The 24244-nt window shown below is 34.1% G+C and overlaps 1 protein-coding gene across 1 annotated transcript; it reads left to right on the forward strand.

Annotated features, from left to right (window-relative positions):
• Window positions 1–177: 177 nt before the first annotated feature.
• On the forward strand, window positions 178–15266 carry LOC112044400 (protein disulfide-isomerase A6 homolog). The gene is made up of 8 exons (XM_052881237.1): window positions 178–343; window positions 450–643; window positions 1288–1512; window positions 5940–6092; window positions 9943–10152; window positions 10898–11052; window positions 12721–12879; window positions 13970–15266. Exons 1-8 carry the CDS (start codon window positions 322–324, stop codon window positions 14124–14126), a joined length of 1275 nt encoding a protein of 424 aa, XP_052737197.1. The 5' UTR covers window positions 178–321; the 3' UTR covers window positions 14127–15266.
• Window positions 15267–24244: the final 8978 nt, after the last annotated feature.

Here is a 24244-nt window from a genome sequence, read left to right on the forward strand (position 1 = left end):
TACACTAGAATTTTAACATTGGCTACAGGCTAAAAAATGTGTATCCTCTGAGCAGTTTCAAAGTTCATTAAACTTTTAAAGGTTAACGTCCATCACATTAAACGCGCGAAAATTGAATTGACCAATGAACAATAACCACGAAATCCATTGACAATTTATAGTATCTTGTCCATGATATTTTGCCAAAAGAATTGACGTGTTGTTTCGAGGTTGTTTCCATTTTCATTATTCACGGTTTTCTATTGCGGACAAAACGTTTTAAATTGAATTAAATTACGTTAACTCATTAATTTGATTGTAGGATATTTGTTTAAGTATAAAATGTTGTATTCACAGTTATTAGGTAAGTTTATAAACATATAATTTGTGTGAAATTTTCCCTTTACGGTTTTCAACCGGCGTTTTCTATTTACATACGTGTTTTACTTGATATGTGTGACTTATTTCAGGTATTATTTTACTTGTGACGAGTTCGTATGCCCTATACGACTCATCCTCGGACGTAGTTGAACTAACACCAAGTAATTTCGAACGTCTGGTCACAAAATCTAACGAGTTATGGATCGTAGAGTTCTTTGCGCCTTGGTGTGGGCACTGTAAAAACCTTGTCCCTGAGTACCAGAAGGCTGCCCGAGCTCTCAAGGTAAGTCAAATTTATTTCCAACTACCTTCTAATTATAATTTTATTAGAGTGTTTTCTTTAAAATCCTAGTCGGAACTGCTAGTTGGGTTTAACTGATAGTGCTAACTGCTAGATATCATTAGATAGACTATCATGTAGATAGACTATATTCCTACACAATATTAAGTGCTATTGTGCAGCTAGACAATTTGAAATCAAAACAAAATAATATAAAAGAAATAGCCTTCTGTTGCTTTCTCCTATAAAAATACAAAAATTTTGAAAATTAGGTGTGGGAGTAGGAGGAAAATACATTCTGATCTCATACCTATTAAATATACAAAAAAAAACATTAAAATTAGTATTTTAATGTTTTTTCACCTGTTTCTGAGGTGTGCAAACAAAGACTGTGACACAAGATTTTAGATATTTAACAGAAATAAACCATTTAAGTGGTAAAAATATATCATCATCCATGAACATCATCATCATATCAGCTGATGGACGTCCACTGCAGGACATAGGCCTTTTGTAGTTGTGAGCCACCTGCATCCAGGGAATCCTTGTGACTTGATGTTGTCAGTCCACCTGGTGGGGAATACTAATATATACTAATAGTTAATATCTTTCCTTGTTTGTTTTAAAATGAATTATTTGTTTACCAGGGCATAGTGAAAGTAGGAGCCGTAGATGCTGATCAATACAAAGAGTTTGCTCAGAAATATGGCGTCACAGGCTTCCCTACCATCAAAGTGTTTTCAGGAAGCAAACATAACCCATACCAGGGCCAAAGAACTGCAGAGGCATTTGTGGACGCAGCCCTCAAGGCGGCCAAAGAGAAAGCATATGAAAACCTTGGAAAGAAATCTGGTGGATCTTCTTCTGATAAGGTAAAATTTATAAATACAATAATTAAGGCATTATATAAACTTCATAGTTGACGTAAAAAAAAAGATTTCCTTTTTACACTCTTTATATTAGCTTCACTTCAATTATGTATGTAAGATGATCTTGGAATCTTAATTTGACGATTAGGATGAAATTTTGCACACACACTGAGAAACGTCGTTACAAATCCAATATGGCGGCCTCCCCAAGATGGCGGACTGGCTGTTTGAAATCCTTGATATGGATATCAAATAAAAGGATTTGCTGTCAGAAATACGAAAAAAAATAATCACGTGACTTAAATCCAAAATTTGTAATTTTTAGTGTGTGCTAAAAATGTGTTTTTTAGTCTTTTAAACTATTTAAAGTTATTTATTAAAAAGAGATCTAATGATCTACTCACATATTTCATTTATTTGTTTGATTGTTGTTTGTTAAAAGTACTACTACAATTGAAAATATTTCTTTGCTCAAAATAGTGTCTGATTTCATGCTATTTTAAATTTATACAAAGCAAACATGTTTTTTTTTTCATAAAATGTAAGTTCAAACTTACTCATTAACTAAACAACAGTGCACTCAGATATTTTTGAACATTGATTCAGCAGAAGTTAATGAAAAGCCTATATGGTCATTATATACCATGGAAAGTAAATGTTCAAACTCAAGATGAAAGGCAAATTATTAAGCCTTATAATACATTGCCCATTAAAAAGTCTAGATTCAACTCTTTGCAAGCTCACCTATTTCGCAGAAGAATGTTTGATAATGATTAATTAAAATATGCTACGCTACGCTAAAAAATATTGATTAAATTATTATTTTTTCTTAACTGTTTTAATTAATTTGTTAAAGTACGGCAATAATTTATTGTATAATGGTAGAGAAATTAATAAAAATATATGTAATATAAATATATGTAATATAAATATATGTAATATTTATATTCATTTCTTTTTATTCAATTTAAATTTATAGTACTAGTATAGTTTTGTATAGTTTTATAATCTAAATAAAGCAAAGTATGTTTTTGCATAAAAACCATGACATAATGTCTAGCCAGGCTATTTAGTATTTAAAATTTAATTAATTTTTCATAAAATTCAAAACTCGAGAGTCATAAAGATTTTATCTATTTTGTAAAATAATATAACTATTATGGAAATCTTGTCAAAATTATAGACTGCAGGCAATATCATGATTTTGTGACCTTTCTGTAATAATAGTAGTTGCATTTTGACCTTGAAGTAGAAGATAGCAGGTGCTAGCTTAATGTAGCAATTTTGTTATTATTTTCAAAATTTGATCGCAGCTAAGCTAATCAGTAAAAATATAGTCAATACCAAGGTAGCAACATATATACCATTTCAGTTCATGAAATATGTCTTTATCATTTTTTATTTATTTATTTATTTAATATCAAGCAATACCATACATTACATTATACAATATAATAATAATAATTACAAGTTACATTTTATTACATAATGCAAGTTATGGATACCCAGTTTGGGCGTAGCCTTTTGTCGAGTGAGTGATAGGGAGACCGATTTTATTTTTTGTTTTTATTTGTCATTCAAGTAGTCATTCACCGTGTAATAGCACTTTTCGACCAGAAAGTCCCTTAATTTCTTTTTGAAAGCAATATCTTTCGCCTCATTACGTATACGGTCTGGAAGGTTGTTGTAAATTTTTATTGACATTGCGTATGGGCCGGAGCTGTGGAGTATTAATTTTGAAAGAGGGTAAATTAGTTTATTTTCGTTTTTTTCGCGGAAGCGCCGTGGTTTATAAGAGTTATCGACTTTTTCGTAAAAATGAAAATTTTTTCTCACAAATTTACATATTTCAAAAATATATATGCAGGGCAGGGTCAATATTTTTAGTTGTTTGAAATACGGTTGGCATGATTCAGTCTTACTTATATGTACGAGGATGCGTATACACTTTTTTTGAAGTATAAACAAATCTTGGGCGTTTGTGCTATTTCCCCAAAGGATTACCCCATACCTTAACCACGCGTACCCATAGGCATAAAATGCAGCTAATGCAGTTTTCATGTCAGTGGTTCTTTTTAATTCTTTAAGTCCATATATAAATTTCGATAATTTATTTTTCGTTTTGTGTATATGATTTTTCCAATTTAAATGAGTGTCAATTTTGTAGTAGTCTAGCTCTTTCTGCATCTGTTAAAAGCAGCACTGCTGTCTCAATAATATGGTTGCTAGTGTAACTACACTAGCAACCATATTATTGAGCACACAAGACTTGAACCTCTGCCTCAGGTTGACAGGCACATCAGGCAGCATAAAGATGTGTTCCTAGCATAATAACACTCATCTCAAACCCCCTGAATTTAGCAAGTCATTATCATCATTAACCCATATTGGCTCACTGGTGGCTCTCAGAATGAGAGAGGTTAGGCTAATAGTCCACCACGCTGGCCCAATGTGGATTGGCAAACACACCTAGAGAATTAAGAAAATTCTCAGGTATGCAAGTTCCCTCACTATGTTTTCCTTCACTGTTCGAGGCACATATTTCTTAATATGCACATAACTGTAAAGTTAGAGGTTCATATCCCAGACCGGACTCGAACCTACTCTCCTCTCTCTCCTGAAGACAGAGGTCATATCCACTCATCACAAGCCTCAGTTGAAATAATTTAACAAGTAGTTGTTTATTATGGTGTAGGCATCCTATAAGAAAAGGTTTTCCAAAATTCACTTTCTAATGGATAGTATCCAATTAAATATATGCGGATGAAGCTGGTATGCTACCAGATTGTTATCTACATAGTTCTGTGCTGTTTGAAATACTTAAGAATAAATACGTAACTAATTTCGATGTTACATTTGTGATGTCGCCCACAATCTTCCTACGCACAAGCTATCACTTTTCTATGGTTTCTAGAAATCGGCCACGTCAGATTGACCTTTAAAAAATTACGTGCATACATTACTATTGAGGTTAAAGTATTTCGCAACCAAATAATTATTTAAAAAATAATCAAGTAGGCGGTATTAGAGAATGGTAATAGACGTATAGAATAAAAAAACTAGCTGTGTCGTGGTATAGAATGTCTCCCATTAGAGAATCAATAACTAAAATAAAGCTCTATAAGTTACGAGGCTGTGATAGCCCAGTAAATATGACCTCTGCCTTCGATTCGGAGGGTGTAGGTTCGAATCCGGTCCGGGACATGCATTTTAGGAAATTGAATATCACGTGTCGCAAACGGTGAAGGAAAAACATCGCGAGAAAAGCTGCATACCTGAGAATTTTCATATTTCTCTACGTATGTGAAGTCTGCCAATCCGCATTAGGCCAGCATGGTGGACTAAGGTCTAATCCCTTTCATTCTAAGAGGAGACTCAGGCTTAACAGTGAGCCGAATATGGGTTATCATGTTAATGATGAAGTAAGGTTACTGTCTGGTGTAATATTTGATCCTGCCCAATGTGTCGCGACCCCACAGGCACAGGAACTTTTCGCTTATATGAAGGGGACAGGAAATTATTTGTTTATGACACTACTGATATTCTTTTTTTTTTAATTTACTTAGTATAACTTTACTGAACATATTCTACTGCTCAAAAAATATTAGGTCTAATCTCTAAATCCAATCCTATAAGGAAAGCTGGCTCCATGTATCTTCCTTATATGGAAGTAGGTCATCAAAAATGAGCTGATGATGATGACGACAGTCTAAAAAACATACCAATCAACTTTAGAATCTTCTCCTTTTATTAAAGTCGGTTAAAAAGGCTCATAATGATGTTGTTATGTGTGTCGTCTTATGGTTTACAAGCGGACACTTGCGAATTTGCCCTCGTGGATCCCCTTTTGAACATAAAGGAAAACAATCCTGTCATACATTTTTGCAGGACTATAACTTTTTACGCAGCGCACGCAATAGAAGCTCTCAAAAAGTGTTTTCCAGTGCTATTGATGCTCTTGATGTTAGATAGGCTTCCTGGATAAATGGACTATCCAACACATAAAGATTTTTTACATTAAAAGCATATTAAAAAATATTTTTTATACAAAAAGCTTCATATATATATATATAAAAGAAAGTCGTGTCGTGTCAGCTAACTCGGTTCAGCCATTCTTGAGTTATAAGTGGAGTAACTAACTCCACTTATAATTCAAGAATGGCTGAACCGATTTAGCTGAAAATTGGCAGGGAGGTAGTTTAGAGCCAGGAGAAGGACATAGGATACTTTTTACTTTTTTTTACGGGTAGGGTAGGGGAAGGGTAGAGGTAGTTGAAAGTTTACATCGAGTTTCACGCGGACGAAGTCGCAAGCGTCCGCTAGTATACTATAAATAAAAAAGGCTCATGATGATGTAAATCTGAAAATTCTAAAAATGATGTTGTTATTTGTATTGTCTTACAGTCTTTATAAATATTATATGTCCACAGTCAGATGTGGTGGAGCTGACGGATAGCAACTTCAAAGAGTTGGTGTTGGACAGTGATGACATGTGGCTGGTGGAGTTCTTCGCGCCCTGGTGCGGACACTGCAAGAACCTCGAGCCGCACTGGGCCAAGGCTGCCACGGAACTCAAGGGCAAGGTAAGCATATTATTTTGGCATATACAGGGTGCTCGAGAGTATTTCCCATAACTTCAAGGTGTTGAGGTTTTACAAAATTTTTAACAACAGTAACAATATTGAGTTTTTTTATTTTTTTTATTATGCTATATATATTAGTAGGTTAGTGTATTAGTATGTTAGGGGAACTGTTAAACGAGTAAGTTTTAGTAAATTAGTCTTAGTAATCTATGTAAGGACCCCTCATTGGGTATAGGCCTCCTCCAGCCGATACCACTCGCTTCTATTCTTAGCGTCAGTGAGCCAGTTCCTTTCTCCTAATTGGACGATATCATCGCACCAGCGGGTCTTTGGTCTGCCTACTTTTCTTTTTCCCGCAGGTCCAGGCCACGCGGTAGTTCTTAATGTCCATCGATCGCCTGTTAGTAAGGTTGAATTTGCTCTAAATTTGGGATTTTATTGAATATTCGACTAAATTTAAAGACCTTTAGGTATAATTTTCTTTATCGATCATTCTAAAACTGTCAAAGCAAAATTGGCCAGTTTTTAAGTGAAATTTTCTACACGATTGTGCGTCCTTTTATTATAAGAGGTCAAAGAAAGTAATTCAAATAATTTCGACTATCCATGTAATACACGCCTTAAGGTAAAATGAAAAGAAATATTTTTTTATTCAATGACAAGTTAGGATGATGATGACAGTACTAGAGTACATTTTTGACGAGAACGACGACATCTGTGGTGCAGTGATTTTCTTGATTACTTTAGGACAGGCCTGATAATTATAAGCCCATGCACTTTCTGATATTGGTATGGATGCAGCCTGTATCTGACTTTAGCGATTACTTCACTAATTAGCTGTTTCGTGATATTTATCAATTAATATGTTTCGCTACATCATAATTATAAGGATGTCTACATAAGGGACACATTTTAAGATCTATTTACAAAAGAAGTATTATTTACTCCGAAAATATTCATTTTAGAACACATGTTCCTTGAACTTATTTAATTAATTTTCCAGATATAATCCTAGAGTTAGGAAAATACTCCCGAGCATCCTGTATAACAGACAAGTCTCTATAAATTAGGTTCGTGTCCTTTATTAGGCTTAAAAGGGCCAAACAACGTCAGGGTTCCTGAGTGAGAATCCTCACAATATGCTCCATGAAATACCACAGGATCTTTAAATATTAAGTCTAAAATAGCACACATGATATTTAAATTATAGTCCAGAACACTACACTGTATTTAATATATGTATACTTGAACACCCTCATATGATACTCGTTGTTCCATTATTTTCATGAAACACAATCTATGCATATAAATCTTCAGGGCACATCCAGTATCAATACATACTCAGAGGCAAAATTATTCGCCCACTTTAATATGACGCGAGTATATTACAGTGGGCGGATAATTGTGCCTCTGAGTATATTATTAAGTAATTAGTATGGATTGTAATTTATTTCAGTTTTTATTTAAATAACTTAATAAAGTATTCACATTTATGCCATTTGGTTGTGCACTAGTTTTACCAGTTTCTGAAACCGCTTCTGATAAGAATTCGTTACGTCCAGTCCAGTTTTATCAACTATAAAATTTCTGCTATAAAATCGATTTACTCGTCACAAATTATTATTATATTGTAGTATTCGTGTAAACATTATGTTACTTTCGGTAACACCGCATTTTCCCTTTTCGCATAGCCAACTGGTTTCCTAAATATTATTTTATTTAATTCATATACAGGTTACCCCTGACTTCAATGTGATCAGGCATGATGCCAGAATGCAATCAGTATAATTTTTGTCTGAATGTCTGTATGTTCGTTATAGAAAAAAAAACTACTCGACGGATTTTAATGAAACTTTTAAGTTGTAAAAGTATACTTTTTGTCACGCTACGATCAATAGAAGCAGGGCAGTGAAGGGAAATGTTGGGAAAACGGGAGACGTTACTCCATTTATACATCGATTTTATATTTTAGACTTCTGTAAGGGCTGGATCTAAGGGCGGACGGAGTAGCGGGCGTCCTCTAGTGTTAAATAATTATGGAGTATCATTATGCTAATTTAGCTGCTTCGTTATGTGGTTACCTATGCGGGTTCGTATCATAAAACGAGTCTTTAGCGATTGTAGAAAGAAAACAAAACAACAAAGTGCGATTGTAACATCAAATTAGTCGTCAGTGCTAATAACTACGTCTTTGTTTAACACGACAAAGTATGAAATGCTATTTCAGACTGATATGCCCTATTTTAGAATTTGGCTCGATTTCAACAAAATATACTAATTATACTACAGTGAAACGCAAATATTTCAAATAGAAGAAAAAATCCAGTTAAGGAATTGGAATAAAGAAAATTAAGTCCAAAGAAAATAATAATAGACCTTGTAAAATGTACAAAAATGGATTCTGTGCCCATATCAATCAAGTGGATGTGCAATTAGGGGCATTCTTCAATAACGAACATGCCATTCTTGACCTCAAATTCAATCTGAACACATAAAAAAAGCAATAGGTAGGTATAAATATAATATAAATATGACGTATTTCGGCTGGTGGGAGGCTTCGGCCGTGGCTAGTTACCACCCTACCGGCAAAGACGTACCGCCAAGCGATTTAGCGTTCCGATACGATGCCGTGTAGAAACCGAAAGGGGTGTGGATTTTCATCCTCCTCCTAACAAGTTAGCCCGCTTCCATCTTAGACTGCATCATCACTTACCATCAGGTGAGATTGTGGTCAAGGGCTAACTTGTAAAGAATAAAAAAAAAAACGTAAAAATTCGTAATATAAAGGAAAAATCTGCTAAGTCAAATTAATGAAATTTAAAATGACAGCAAAGAAAAGCAACAACTACGCAAATTCGTTTTTCTCAACCAGAACTATTCCTTTCAGAGTTATGTGAAAGATATAATCAAGGAAAATTATTTTATTATAATTTAAACCCAAGTAGGTTAGGTATCATAGATGTATTAAACATAGATTGTATGTAGTCACCGGATTCGTAAGCCGTTTTATGTACCCCGAAATCGGAGTACTTCGACGCATCACTACGCTACGGCGAGGGTTATTAGCTTAGATCTTACGCTCACATAGTCACAAAAATGGCTTACGTTTGGAGTGAAAATTTGTTAGGTATTGCGTTTATTAGTTTAAGGTAGATATGCTATTTCGCCGTGATACCCCAGTGGATATGGATTCTGCCTCCGATTCCGGAGGGTGTGGGTTTGAATCCTCCTCCTCAGGAATGCACCTCCAACTGTTCAGTTGTGTGCATTTTAAGAAATTAAATATCTCGTGTCTCAAACGGTGAAGGAAAAACATCGTGAGGAAACCTGCATACCAAAGCATTTTCTTAATTCTCTGCGTGTGTGAAGTCTGCCAATCCCCATTGGGCCTGTGTGGTGGACTATATTAGCCTAACCTCTCTAATTCTTAGAGGATACTCGAGCTCAGCAGTGAGCCGAATATGGGTTGTTAATGAATGCTACTTCTCTAAACCACGTTGTGAAACTATTTAATTTTTTATTTTTTTTAAATAAATAAATATACTTAAACAATACACATCACTATCTAGCTCCAAAGTAAGCAAACAGAGTAGCTTGTGTTATGGGTGCTAAGATAGTTGATATAATAATCTTAATATACAATTATATACTACATATAAATACTTATATAATGTATAAATACACACAGACACTGGAAAACACCCATGCTCATCACACAAATATTTTCCAGTTGTGGAAATCGAACCCACGGCCGTGGATGCAGAAAGCAGGGTCACTACCCACTGCGCCACGCGGCCGTTATTTAATGAATTAATCAAAGAATTCAAACCACATCATTGTTAATGATCAGGTGAAACTGGGAGCCGTCGACGCAACCGTCCACCAGGTGATGGCGTCCCGCTACCAGGTGCAAGGGTACCCCACCATCAAGTTCTTCCCGTCGGGCAAGAAGAGCAGCGACAGCGCGGAGGACTACAGCGGCGGGCGCACCTCCAGCGACATCGTGGCCTGGGCCCTCGGCAAGTTCGCCGAAAACGTGCCCGCGCCAGAAATTGTTCAGGTAACCTTCGTTCAATATTCTTTTCAAACTAAGGGACGCTTGCGATTTTGTCTATGTGTTTTTCCCTACCTTTTTCTTTCTGATTAATTTTATTTCCGATCTGTTTAAGCTTACTACTTACATACTTACGGATTCGAACTCGTTGTTCGAACTTCAAACAAAGAACCGTTTGTCCAAAAGTTCCCAGAGTATATGGTTATTTTGGTCCTAAAGAGGGTTATGTGGATGCAATGTTCTAATTTCTGAACTACAAAACTTATGATAGTAAAAAATGTACGGGACAATCTTTTAAGTACTTAGTCACAGGATCTTACCAAATTTGGCTAGGCAGGGAGAACAACACGAGCAGAGAACATGGAGTGTTGATCGATCGTCAAGGAATTCCTTAACCCTACATCCTGTAGTCACAAGTTATGCATATATAGAATGCTAATCGTCTCTTTCTAACAATAAATGTTTGCTACTAACTAGATTTGCTCCTCCAAATCTGGTAGCCAGTAGCAATTTTTTGGCTAGGATGTGTTTTATCTCATCTAAGCGCATAAGGCTAAACTTGGCTCTTATCTGCGATGCCCTTGCATCTTGATCAGCAAGTTTGTCTTTTGTTACTAACGATCTCTACAAGCATTATACTTGCTCCTTAAACTCAGGTCCTACCTGCGATGCCAGTGCAATTTGGTAATTTTGTCAGCCTTTTTGTTACCAACGATCATTATACCTTTTACTCCTTCATGCTCTACTGCAGGTGGTGGACGCAGAGGCATTGAAGGCGTGCAGTGAGAAGCCCCTGTGCGTGGTGTCTGTGTTGCCGCACATCCTGGACTGCGACGCGGCGTGCCGCAACGACTACATCTCCGTGCTGGCCAGGCTCGGCGACAAGTACAAGGCCAAGATGTGGGGGTGAGTGTCACACAGGCTGAGCCCGTGGTGTCTGTGTTGCCGCACATCCTGGACTGCGACGCGGCGTGCCGCAACGACTACATCTCCGTGCTGGCCAGGCTCGGCGACAAGTACAAGGCCAAGATGTGGGGGTGAGTGTCACACAGGCTGAGCCCGTGGTGTCTGTGTTGCCGCACATCCTGGACTGCCTATATTGGACTGGTCATATCCTGAGTCCAGTGAAAGTCAGCATGTAAGCTCTAAATCCAATTTTTAGTAAGGTTTCTCAAAGTGGGGTGACAAGATGTACGTAATGGGTCGCGAGATTGAAAGAGAATTCTCGAACTGTCGCGCAAAACAGTGAATTTCCTTCTACCTTTTGTAACAATGTAAGAGTGGGTTTTCACACCAAGTCCAACTCTACTCTACTATTACAAATATTTTAACTAAATTTGTCTAATATCATTCCGAAATTTGACTTGATTTGCGTCAAGAAACAAGCTCACCACTCCAATTTATAAAAAATATGAATTATCTTTTTGTTTGTCTGTTTGTTTATTTAGAATATAATAGAATAGAAAAAGCTAAAACTTTATTTGTTAGCACATTAAAGACTATTTTATATTAATACTTGGAATTAAATGTGTAATGCCAATAAGACGAATCAGCTTGGATTGTTGTGGGTACATCAGTGCCTACAACATTCTGCCATATAAACAAAATGGGAAGGTCTTTGTTAGGGCTTTACTGTCATCTGAATATTTTAATGGGGGCCTACGAAGCCATAAATAGTAACCCTGGTCTATGACCTAGCTCATCAAAATGATTATTCAATTTTAAGACCTTTATACATAACTAGCGGACGCCCGCGACTACGTCCGCGTGAAACTCTTTACTACCCCTACCCTATCCTTACCCTACCACTACCCTACCCATACCCTACCCCTACCCTACCTCGCGACGGCGACGAAAGCTTAAAAAAGGAGTAACTTCTCCCGTTTTCTCAACATTTTCCTTCACTGCTCTGCTCCTATTGATCATAGCGTGATGAAAAGTATACTATAACCTGCCCAGGAGTATGAAGAATAATTGTATCAAGTTTCGTTAAAATCCGTCGAGTAGTTTTTGTTTCTATAAAGAACATACAGACAGACAGACAAAAATTTTACTTATTGCATTTTTGGCATCAGTATCGACCACTAATCTCCCCCTGATAGTTATTTTGGAAATATATTTCATGTACAGAATTGACCTCTCTACAGATTTATTATAAGTACTAGCGGATGCCCGCGACTTCGTCCGCGTGAAACTCGATGTAAACTTTCAACTACCCCTACCCTACCACTACCCTACCCCTACCCCGTTTTCTAATTATTATTAATATGAACTTTATACAATAACAATAAAACTCAAATTGACTACGTTTTAGTTACAAATCATTTGTATGGGAAAAAGAAAAGGGCTATTTTTAGGGTTTTTCCAGCAATAATTCTAATTTTTCTCGCCGTAAAAACCATCCTTGAACTTCAACGAACATTTAAAAAAAAGATTTGGCCAAATTGGTCCAGGCGTTGTTGAGTTATGCGCTTACCAACACATTTTGCGATTCATTTTTATATTATAGATAGCTGATTATATACTGTTATGGGTTTAACTCTCATACTTCAATAAATGAATGTGGTTCCTCAGCTGGGTGTGGTCGGAGGCCGGGGCGCAGCCGGCGCTGGAGGAGGCGCTGGAGCTGGGCGGGTTCGGCTACCCCGCCATGGCCGTGGTCAACGCCAAGAAGCTCAAGTTCTCCACGCTGCGGGGCTCCTTCTCCGAGAGCGGCATCAATGAGTTCCTCAGGTGAAGTTTTATCAACAAACAAATTTTTTTTTTTTTTCTTTACAAGTTAGCCCTTGACTACAATCTCACCTGATGGTAAGTGATGATGCAGTCTAAGATGGAAGCGGGCTAACTTGTTAGGAGGAGGATGAAAATCCACACCCCTTTCGGTTTCTACACGGCATCGTACTGGAACGCTAACGCGCTTGGCGGTACGACTTTGTCGGTAGGGTGGTAACTAGCCACGGCCAAAGCCTCCCAGACCAACCAGCCAGACCTGGACTAATTAAGAAAATCTTAATCTGCCCAGCCGGGAATCGAACCCAGGACCTCCGTTTTGTAAATCCACCGCGCATACCACTGCGCCACGGAGGCAGTATAAAGGACATGTCCTGAAATTGCCCCAGGTGAAATGAAAAATACCAAGAGACCCAATAATGTAAATGTGCTAAAGTTACCTTACAATTTTTATATTGAACTAGCGGACGCCCGCGACTTCGTCCGCGTGAAACTCGATATAAACTACCTCTACCCTACCTTTAGGGGTATAAAAAATAGATTTTGGCCTATTCTCATAGATAAGCACAAAAAATTTCATCAAAATCGGTCAAGCCGTTTCGGAGGAGTATGGCAACGAAAACTGTGACACGAGAATTTTATATATTAGAAGATATAAACAGAAATCTAGGAAATAGTGGGGTTTTAAAATCGTTTTAATTTTTACCTTCTAGATAGTGAGATGTTATGATATATTATGCAATCTAGGATCAAAAACTAAAATTTATAATTAATCTAGACATTACAACCAACCCAAAAGGTTTTTTTTTGTCTGGGGCAAACAATGTATGGAGAGTGGGACATCTCCTTTCGTTAAAATTATCTACAAATGCTTTTGAAAAGTCAAATCAGTGTAGCAGGGAATCTACTAGAGGTTCAGAAAGTAGAAGTCAGATTTTGGTCTTTTTTAAAGTTGTACATAGTTTACAGTTCCAAAAAATACAGAACCGAGATAGATCTAAAGTCTTTGACATTGAGAAAGTCATCAATTTTATAGTATACCTCAATAAATAATTCTCTATTTGGATGTTAATTAATGTATTGATATACACAGGGACCTATCGTTTGGTCGTGGACAAACCGCTCCAGTCAAAGGTGCCGAGATGCCGTCCATCCAGACCACCGAACCCTGGGACGGTAAGGACGGTGAGCTGCCTCCGGAGGAGGACATTGATCTCTCTGATGTGGACCTTGAGAAGGACGAGTTGTAAGTGCTTAAGTGAGTGTTTAGAGACAGTGTTTTTAAGTGTTTTTTGGTAATTTCATGTCAAAAGTCAATAATATCACAATTATTCTTTAATCGAAATATGTGATAAGATAGAATACAAATTCGCGTTCAAAATTGATAGAACTTCATTCTAATATCAATATAATTTTAGGAATGTGTGTATTTTATAATTAACTGAAACAATAATAGCAGCTTAACAACAAAACTGCCATTTATTTTTTTCTAAATTCTAATTGTTCAATTTTGAATTTAAATGAAAAAATCTCAGCAAATAATGAGATTAATTGTATTGGAATTTTGTCTAAATTAAACTAGAACTAGAAATAATAGAGTAATTTTGGATTTAATTTCTGTATCCCCTAATGGGGCTTTTAAATATAAAGCTTATTTATTATAACAATTTTATAGATATATTGGTATCAAAATGTTAACGCCATAAATCCTATTTGAATTAGCAAGTATACATGTAATATTTTTAATAAATATTATTAACTGTGAATGTAAAAAGAAAAGAATGTTTTTGATAATCTATATAGAAATAGAAATTGAATTTCTTGTTTTTTTAATGTCACTTACTTGAGTTTTTTTTTTTGCTCATTTAAAATCTCTATAACTAAGGGCGAAATTCTTGCCCTTGTATGAGTATTTATATATAGTCTTGTGGGTAGATTGTTAAAACATTGTTAATAAAATATTTTCTATTATAAGTAATAATCCAGTGATTTTAATATTCCATGATTAGTTTACTGTTTTTTTAATATTCTATATGATAAATAAATATTGTAATAGTTGTACTGAAATAACATATCCCTAATTTATAATATTTTTAGTAATAGTTTATTTTTGTTATGCTCATATATAAAACCGTAAACCCACACATTAATAAGTTACTAATTTGAAGTTTAATTATTAAATATGTAAGACTGGTTTCAAAATGCTTTGAAAATGATTAGTTTTTAATTTTTTTATTTGATGTGATTTTGTTTTATTCATATGAAATTATGTGTAACTAATATACCTTGGCTGCATATCTTCCATATTATATTTAATTAAAGTTTTGAAGCATTTACTGCGGCCAATTGATGTCATTTTAATAAATAAATATCTACTTAATTATATAAAAGTTTATTATTTACTCCATAAGATAAGCATAAAAAGTTAAAATTTTAAAATACCCTCAAAGTCATGTTTACTAGAATAACGACTTTAATGCCAGAAATTCTTTCTGTGAGCTGCATCAATGAAAATTGTTTACTTACTAGCTTTCAAATGAAAAACCACATCAAAATCGGTCCATTTGTTTGATGGCAATGATGCCACAGACAGACATCGATGTGAAACTTATAACACCGGTAAGGAATCTGATTTTAAAATAAAAAAAAACCGCACCGAAATCGGTCCATCCATTTGAGAGCTACGAGATGCCACAGACAGAAGGTACTCTGTACCGATTCGTAAATCTATGCCACAGACAGAGATCGACGTCAAACTAAAAACACCTCTTTTTGCGACGAAGGGTAAAAGGAGGGTATCGACGCAATGTGTATAACAGTCATCGCTATTAAAAGCTCTAAATGCCTCCTTGTTTTAGTCTTTAAGCCTTTGTTAGGATTCAGATCGCGAAGTTTAGTCCGGGATTGGGTTACAAAATATTGGGAGTTATTCTCACAATAAAAAAATCTCAGTCCAGTTCAGGGTTCTTTTTATTTTTGTTTAGCCGTCGTTCTTGGTCATTATCATTAACATCTGATAGTGATTGATGCAAAAATTAATCACCTCCATTATTCATTATGGGCGGGCGATGGAGCGAGCTATGCTTGGAGTGTCTCTGCGTTATCGAATCTGAAATGAGGAGATCCGCAGACGAACCGAAGTCACTGATAAAGCTCAGCGAGTCGCGAAGCTGAAGTGGCAATGCAAAGCACAGAGCTCGAGGAGCCGATGGACGTTGGGGTCCCAAGTTGTCCAGCAACTTGGGACCCCAACGTCCATGCGACCCTGCACCGGAAATCAGTGTTGATCGACCCCCACTAAGTGGACTGAAGACATCAAGCGGGTTACAGGGAGCCGCTGGATGCTGGCGGCTCGAGACCGTTGTGCATGGAAGTCCATGCAAGAGGCTTATGTCCCGCAGTGGACGTCCATCGGCTGATAATGATGATGAGCCCGCCATTGGTGCAGAGGCGTAAATTTAAGCTCAATAACATCCTTTCTTACAAGGTGGAGAGGCCTGGCACTATGGGCTATTAAAATAGGCTGATAATGATGATGTTGAAGTTCAGTTTCCGATCTTTTACTCCTGGAGATAAGGTCTAAATTGGTTCGTGCTACGAATATAATGTAGAACTAGAAAGTGTTAATGGAAAATCGAACAGAAACAACAAATATTTTTTTAGATGTAAAAATGTTTTATTGTAAAATTGAGCATTATTTTCTAATAAAAATATCTTAGCTATAAAAAAATTCGAGCCACTAATTATTCCTTACTTGATCTAACTAAAAATATTTGATCAAGTTTGCCAATGTTTACATTATTTCATAGAAATTGCCAACTGTTGTAAATGGGTACCTAAGTTCTACTAATATGAATTATTTTCGAAATTTCATCATAAAAGGTGGAAAGTGCGTTTTCTTACAGTATACAAGGTGTACAGACAAACGTTTGATATAATAATATTTATATTTATATCAAACGTTTGTTTGTACACCTTGTATGTGGTAGAGTTAGTAGGCAAACTATATTGTGGACTCAAATGTAATTTGTACAGCACTGATATATGAATATGAACCTCAAATTGGCAATTTCTAATCAATTTACTTACAATTAAATTGTATATTTAATATAGATGGGATCAGAATACTAACATTTACTTGTTACAATTTGTGCTTTCAATAGGAATGTCACATACAGTCTTTTAAAATTTCATTTAAGGCAATCTGGACATAGCTTAATATAGAGTTACATAAATAATAAATGTTAATGAGTAACTTTAACTATGAGAACTGATGGAATACTCAAGTAGTTTGATTCAATTCTCTGATGTGTTTGTTTCAGCAAAACTTTATTAAATCAACTAAAATTGTATTCAATCACTACAACATATCTATTATTTTAAAACATAATTAAGTACTTCAGTAAATTTTCATATGCCATATTAAAGTAGTAAACTTCCATAAAATATAATTTACATATGCATATACCAGTGGCGAAGAGTCCATACAGTCCGATTCCCATCGGGTTACCTTTTAAAAATCCATGCATACATACAGTGGCGTGCATAAGGTTGTCGATCAGTGTATGCAGTAGTAAGAAAAAATAACCGAACTGGGAAAATCTGCATTTACTAAGGATTATGAAAACATCTCTTAGGGTATGCAGTACTTTAATGCATATATGAAGTGCACACCACTGCATTCACAGTCACTATTGTTATGAATACATATGTAAGGATAATGAGAATCCAGAGTTTGCATCAAGCTGTATGAATTTCCTTTTATTTGTGACGGCTTGCCTTCATGAAAATTCCATACTTCGCCACTGGTATATACCTTACATATACGTTGTAACGATATACAAAAATATTTAGTTCAATGAAACTTGCATAAGACCTTAGTCAAACACATCAATCATGTTAGTCAACTAAAGTCAACACCTTAATATCAGGTAAGATTATCAAAATTTTTCATGAATACTTTGGAATAATACAGTTCTCAATGTTCTTGAGATATTAAGATAAGAGATCTATCCATAAGATATGAGTAACTTCACTTAGTGAAAAATAATTATAAGAAGCAGTTACTTAAAAAAACCATGAAATGCTACATTGCAAAACCTACCTTAATAATTTATTTAGGCATAACTGAACAATTACACAATTATAAATGAATCGTAAAGGCCTGCGTAAATCTAGAGACACACAGCATTATTATCAAACTATGAATCACATTGCTGGCATTGAAACAAATGCCATAATGATTGTTAATAAATAAAACAATATCACTCTAAGCCAAGCCTATGATATAAACTTGTAAATTAAAATTTACAATATTATGAGGATTGCTTAAATATATTTTTCAGTGCCACAAATGTCAATAATAAATATTATGGATGCTGTGTCTTGCTACATAAATTAAATTTAAATATATTTTTAGGCAGAACAAGAGGTTGTGCCATTAAATTTTATTTAAAAAACCACTACCTATTTACAAATTTATAACAAAATATGTTAATTTCTTGCCTTAACATTAATATAATTTAGAATAAGTACAACAGTACAGTATAAAGTCATTAATTGTAGTTCCCTATTTAACTTTCTTCTTGACTTAAACCAAAAAATATTACTTACAATGTAAGTTAAATTGATTTTGCATTATCACAAAATGGGTTGCATTGCACCTTTAAGTACATTATACATCTTAAGTGTAATAAATTTAATATTTATAGTAATATCTCATCTGAGAACAATTATTATGAAACATATTATGAAAAAAAAAAAAACAAACTATTCATATCTATACTACAGTCTTTCTTGATGAGTACTGTTTACCAACAAAGAAATTAGAAATTAAGGTAGAAAACATCATTGTCTCAATGAAGAAAATGTACCAATGTCATTTCATAACTTATTTATTTTAAATTATGTATGGTTTGGGTATAAATTGATAGAACATTAACCTTATGTAATTGTTCTAAGCCTCAGACTAATTAGATAAAGACCTGCCTCGCAAGACATTATTTTTCTGTCAAAGGATATGATCAACGATCTTATGCGAATATAAACACTGTCTCTATAGAATCGATGTTTCATAGTTTACAAACGTGTCCGTCGGTTAAAAACCTCCGTAAAAATACCTTTTTGTGTAGTTAAATGGTGTAAAAAACGAACCAAAACTGCTAGTTTAGTATAAGATATGTATGAAATCTTAGCTCGTTTTCCTTAGAAAATGGCAGAAAATTTTGTTCATGAATTTGTATTTAGTCTGAGGTTCTAAACTTATTAATCAAATTTATTTTCATTAATTTAAGAAGTTAATTATAATTATTATTATTTGTGAAATGACTAGTGATTTATACCCTCATTTTTAATTTGTTTGTTGGTAAACAGTACTATCAGGAGAGGCTGTATAGTTTGCGTAAAGTTTACATAACCTATTCTTAATTTTATTAAGTACAGGATATGATTTACTCATGTATCTATACTACATATAGTAAGTTATACTGAATTAAACTGGAGGAGGCATACTCCTTACATCATATTTTTTAGGTTTGTCACAAAAAACTGGGTAACATATGGAGATATAGTACATGCCTATAATAGCTAAGACTATTGCGACTGCAACAGCCACTATACCCCAGGCAGACAAGCCTATGCCTCGCTCAGTTGGGTATAATAAGTCGTTCAAAGCTTTTTGGGCGTTCAATGAAGATCTGTGTTGCTCGATATGGTATCTTATCCCGTAAGGGTCACTGTCATCATCGCATAATGTTACAACAACGTTGAGAACTGTAACAAACATTTATTATTTTAGTATATAAAATAGTTTTGCAATATTGTGAAATATCTACAAAATAAGTTGTTCTATGTGTTAGCATGGTTCAATGTGCATTGGCAATGGGGATATAAACTGAAAATATGAATGTCAGACTACCATAAACATCAAATAATACTTAAATTTCTGCTCAATATGAAAAACAATTTATCTATATGTACTTATATTAACTTTACACATGAAACACAGGCATGTCTCTCAATAAGTTCAAAGTTTTTATTAAATGCAAGCTTAATGAATAGTCGTATTATAGTGTTATATATTCATTATATATAAATGACAAAAAAGCTTGGAAATGAAATGTATTACATGACTGGCTACTTATACACCTATTGTTAAATGGTGATAAACTTAAAAAAACCTGGCTGAGTTTGTTATGGGCTTTTCGGACCAAGGCACATTTGGAACCCTCTTAAATTTAATTTTCAGGTTTTGACTAATTATTTTCACTTTCCAAAGTGCTTGTAAACTAAACCTTATTGAAATAAATTAAAGGAGATAATTAAACAAGAAGAGTAGACAAAACAAAGCAACGATTAAAATTACTAAAAATTTATTATGTTTTCGTTTTAGGTGGAGGAAAACATAAAACTTGTTGTTAACCCTGGAACTAACAGACGGATTTTCACGTACTTTCCACAGTTATATAAAGAAAAGTTTGGTGCAACTTTACAGATTTGTTTCATTGAGATAGAGGAAGTTTCTAAAAGAAAAACAATTTGACGTGTATGCAGTCGCGGGCGTCTGATAATAAGTTATAAATAAATTACTACCGTTAGTATCTAATAGCTACTATTGATTTATTATACTGCCGGCAAAATATATTGCGAAAGTTGCGAATAAAATAATGCGGTTATGTATGACTCATAATGTTGGTATTCCTTTTAGCAAAAAGTTTAAGGAAAAAGTCTTACCAAGTAGGGCAAAACCCCCACGTAGAAGAATCTTCAACATTTTCGATGTCCTTCAGTATTACTGATTGGTTTGAATTAATTCACAGACGCTTATATTGGTGTTTTATGTTATAAAATTCAAGAATATAGATTTTCTACTAAATAAATTACTCCACTGCCACTCGCACACACAAACACAATATACACGCACTCAGGCGCAGGCCAAAATCCCAAATGTATGCTATGAGATGAGATGAAATGCAATTTGCATTTGAGATTGAGAATGAAATATTGAAAGTTTAAATAATGAAATGTTTTTTTTTTTTTTTTTTTTAATTTATTTAACGGCCTTGGATACAAGTCCTTATAGGCCCTGCTTTAAATATTACAATTTTTCTTAAAAATAATACAAAGCACTTAAAATTATCGTCGTCGTCGTCTAAATATAAATTTACTACTGTATTTTACAATTTTTCTATTGTGTTACTAATGAAATCTAAAACAGGCTTATAAAATAAATGGTTCCTCAACAATTCCTTAATGTGGCGGGGATCACACTTAATTTCGTTTTCTTCCTTTACTAACTCTATCGAACTTGCTAATATTATTCTTTGTATACCAAAAGCTGAACACTTGAAAATTATGTGATTGATATCTGCGTCGTCTTTTTTACAGTACATGCATTTGTTATCTTTATAAATTTTTAATTTGAATAAATGGCTTGGCACTAAACAGTGACCAAACCTTAGTCGGTTTATTATTGATATGAATTTTCTTGAATCCCAACTCATTTTGTTATACCATGGCTGCACCGGTATTTCATTTTGTATGTCTGCGTACCAAGATCCTTTACTTTTACTAGTTTCTTTCCAAAGTTCATGCCAAAGCAACTTCTGTCTCTTCTTCACTTCATGATAAAAGTCTGTAAATGGAGTTTTGATATTGTCTGAACAATCTTCATTAAACAATCCTTGTCTTGCTACAGAATCAACCAGTTCATTGCCCGCTATACCTCTGTGGGAGGGTACCCAGACAAATTCTACGTTCATTCCAGTTTTTCTTATGTCTAGTAATACATTTTTAATTTGAAAAATAATGTATGAAGACTTATAACTAAAATTGAAATTGTTAATAGCTAAAAGAACACTTTTGGAATCTGTTACTATAATACAATTATTTACACTATGTAAAATTTCCTCTTTTATATAAGAAATTGCTTTTAAAATTGCAAAAGATTCCGCAGTAAAAATACTACATCGAGAATTTAACTTAAACGCTTTACTAAATTTTTTTTGTGGATCATAGAAAGCAGCACTTACAAAGTGCTGATTTTTAGATCCATCTGTATATAACTTATAATAATATTTACAATTTTTATCAATAAACATCCGGAAGTCTATGTTTGACGTAATATTCAACAAATGAATTTTATTTTTCATAATCAAGCTCTCAAAGGAGCAAGAGTACATGGGCCAGGCGTTACTAACATTTATGTTAGTGGCAATATTATGCATATATGTCATAATAATAGATATGGTAGGTTGTTTACCTGCCAAAAGTGAATTTGCAGTCGCTTGTAAAGATTCAGTTGTAGATTTAGTTACAGTTAGTAGACTATTTGGAAGCAAAAGTTTGTTCACTATTGAAGAGCTCGACGATAGAGCTTTCAAACAAAATCTTTCAGCTAAATATATGCGTCTTACAATTAAAGGAGAAATACAAGTCTCTACTTCCATTGAATTAACAGGTGTAGAGCGCATAGCCCCACTTATTATGCGCAAGCCAATGTTTTGAATAACATCAAGTTTTTTTAATAATGTGGAATTGGCTTGCATATATGCAAGGAAACTATAATCAAAGTGACTTCTGACCATGCTTTTATATAATAGAGATAGGACTTTAGGATCAGAGCCCCAAAACGTTCCAGTCAAACATCTCAATAAATTAATGCCTTTTAACGCATTTTTGCTAATATAATTAATATGTCTGTCAAATTTTAATTTATTATCGATAATTACACCCAAAAATTTCTTTTGATTTACAAATGGAATATCTGTACCATTATATTTGATGTTATTCCCCACTGGGCTGCCAAAAATCATACATGAACTTTTGGAAGTATTGATATTTAATTTTAACAAATTTTTATAATAAGACTGCAACTGGAACAGTGCAGAATTAATAGTATTTTTAGCTATTTCTATATTTCTATTTACACTATACATTAACAAGTCATCCGCAAATTGTAAAATTTTAACATCTCCTAATAAAAAATTTTCAATTTGTGAGGTGTATAAATTATACAAAATTGGTGACAATGCTGAACCTTGCATAAGACCTTTACTAGTTTGGTTTATCCCATGGAGTATATTATTGTACTTAACATAAAAGTGTCTATTATTAAAAAAATTTGAAAGCCATTTTAACATTTTTCCAGGGATACCGATTTCATGAAGACAATTGATGAGCTGGTTTAAGTCCACATTATCATAAGCCCCCTCTATATCCAAAAATATACATACTGCTGTGGATTTAGACAATTGACAATTCTTCATATCATATATAAATGAAGTTATACTCTCTGATGCGCTTTTACCTCTACGGAAACCATATTGAAAACCTGGTAATAAATTATTAGTTTCTACAAAGTAGTCCAATCTTAGTTTAAGCATTACTTCAAACAATTTTCCTATGCAAGAAGTCAGCGATATAGGTCTGTAAGAATTGCAATCGTCTTCAGGTTTATCTTGTTTCAAAATTGGTATTATACATTGAATCTTCCAACTCTCTGGAATACATTGAGAAAGCCATAACTTGTTAAAAATATTAAGTAAAGCTATTTGACCTGCTTTATGTAACTTTTTAAACATTATATAAGGAATGTCGTCTAATCCTGGTGCAGATTCCTTTCTTGATTGAAGTGCTATATTGAATTCTGCATAGGTGAATGGATTTAGTAGCCACATGGAATTTTCATTGTCATTGTTGTATTCAAAAACAGAGTTGATTAAGTTTGTGTTATTATTATTCTGTTTAAGTTTTGAGATGAAATTTGGAATCCATACATCATTTTTAAGTTTCGGTTGGTTATTTATTCGTTTAAATCTTTTCATATAATTCCATATATAAGTTATAGGAGTGTATCTATTAAATGATAAACAAAGTTTATTCCAACTATCTTTCTTTGCTTTTTTAATGATTATTTTTTTAAGTGCATCTATTTTTTTATAATTTATATAATTTACCATTAACCCTACTCGCCTATATAATTGTAAAGCCTCTTTGGAATTTTTAACTGCTACAGCACAATTTTCATCCCACCAAGGAGCGGGAGCTTTAATAGTTCTTGGACCCTCAAATTTAACAAGCGGAATACATTCTTTTTTTAAAATGTTCAAAATTTCACAAAATTTGTTATATGACTGTAAAGGATCTAGTTCATTAAATGTCATATACTCAAAATACTCCTTGGATTTCTTAAAATATTTATCCCAATCTGCTTTATTATATAAAAATTTCTCTACTTTATCATTGACAGAATATTTAGATGGAATTAAGTTAATTTTTGTGAATGTGGGATAGTGGTAACTACCCAAAGTGTCTACACCTACTGTCCATTCACATAACGGAGCGAGCACTGGGCTCACTCCAGTTATGT

This window comes from Bicyclus anynana, chromosome 1 (genome assembly GCF_947172395.1).
Source record: "Bicyclus anynana chromosome 1, ilBicAnyn1.1, whole genome shotgun sequence".
Taxonomy (NCBI): domain Eukaryota; kingdom Metazoa; phylum Arthropoda; class Insecta; order Lepidoptera; family Nymphalidae; genus Bicyclus; species Bicyclus anynana.

Excerpts from the sequence above, each read along its gene's own strand:
- LOC112044400 (XM_052881237.1), top strand. The coding sequence starts at position 322 with ATGTTGTATTCACAGTTATTAG. Across the intron at positions 344-449 it reads GTTGTATTCACAGTTATTAG|GTATTATTTTACTTGTGACG; the intron begins GTAAGTTTATAA and ends GACTTATTTCAG. Across the intron at positions 11,053-12,720 it reads TACAAGGCCAAGATGTGGGG|CTGGGTGTGGTCGGAGGCCG; the intron begins GTGAGTGTCACA and ends GTGGTTCCTCAG.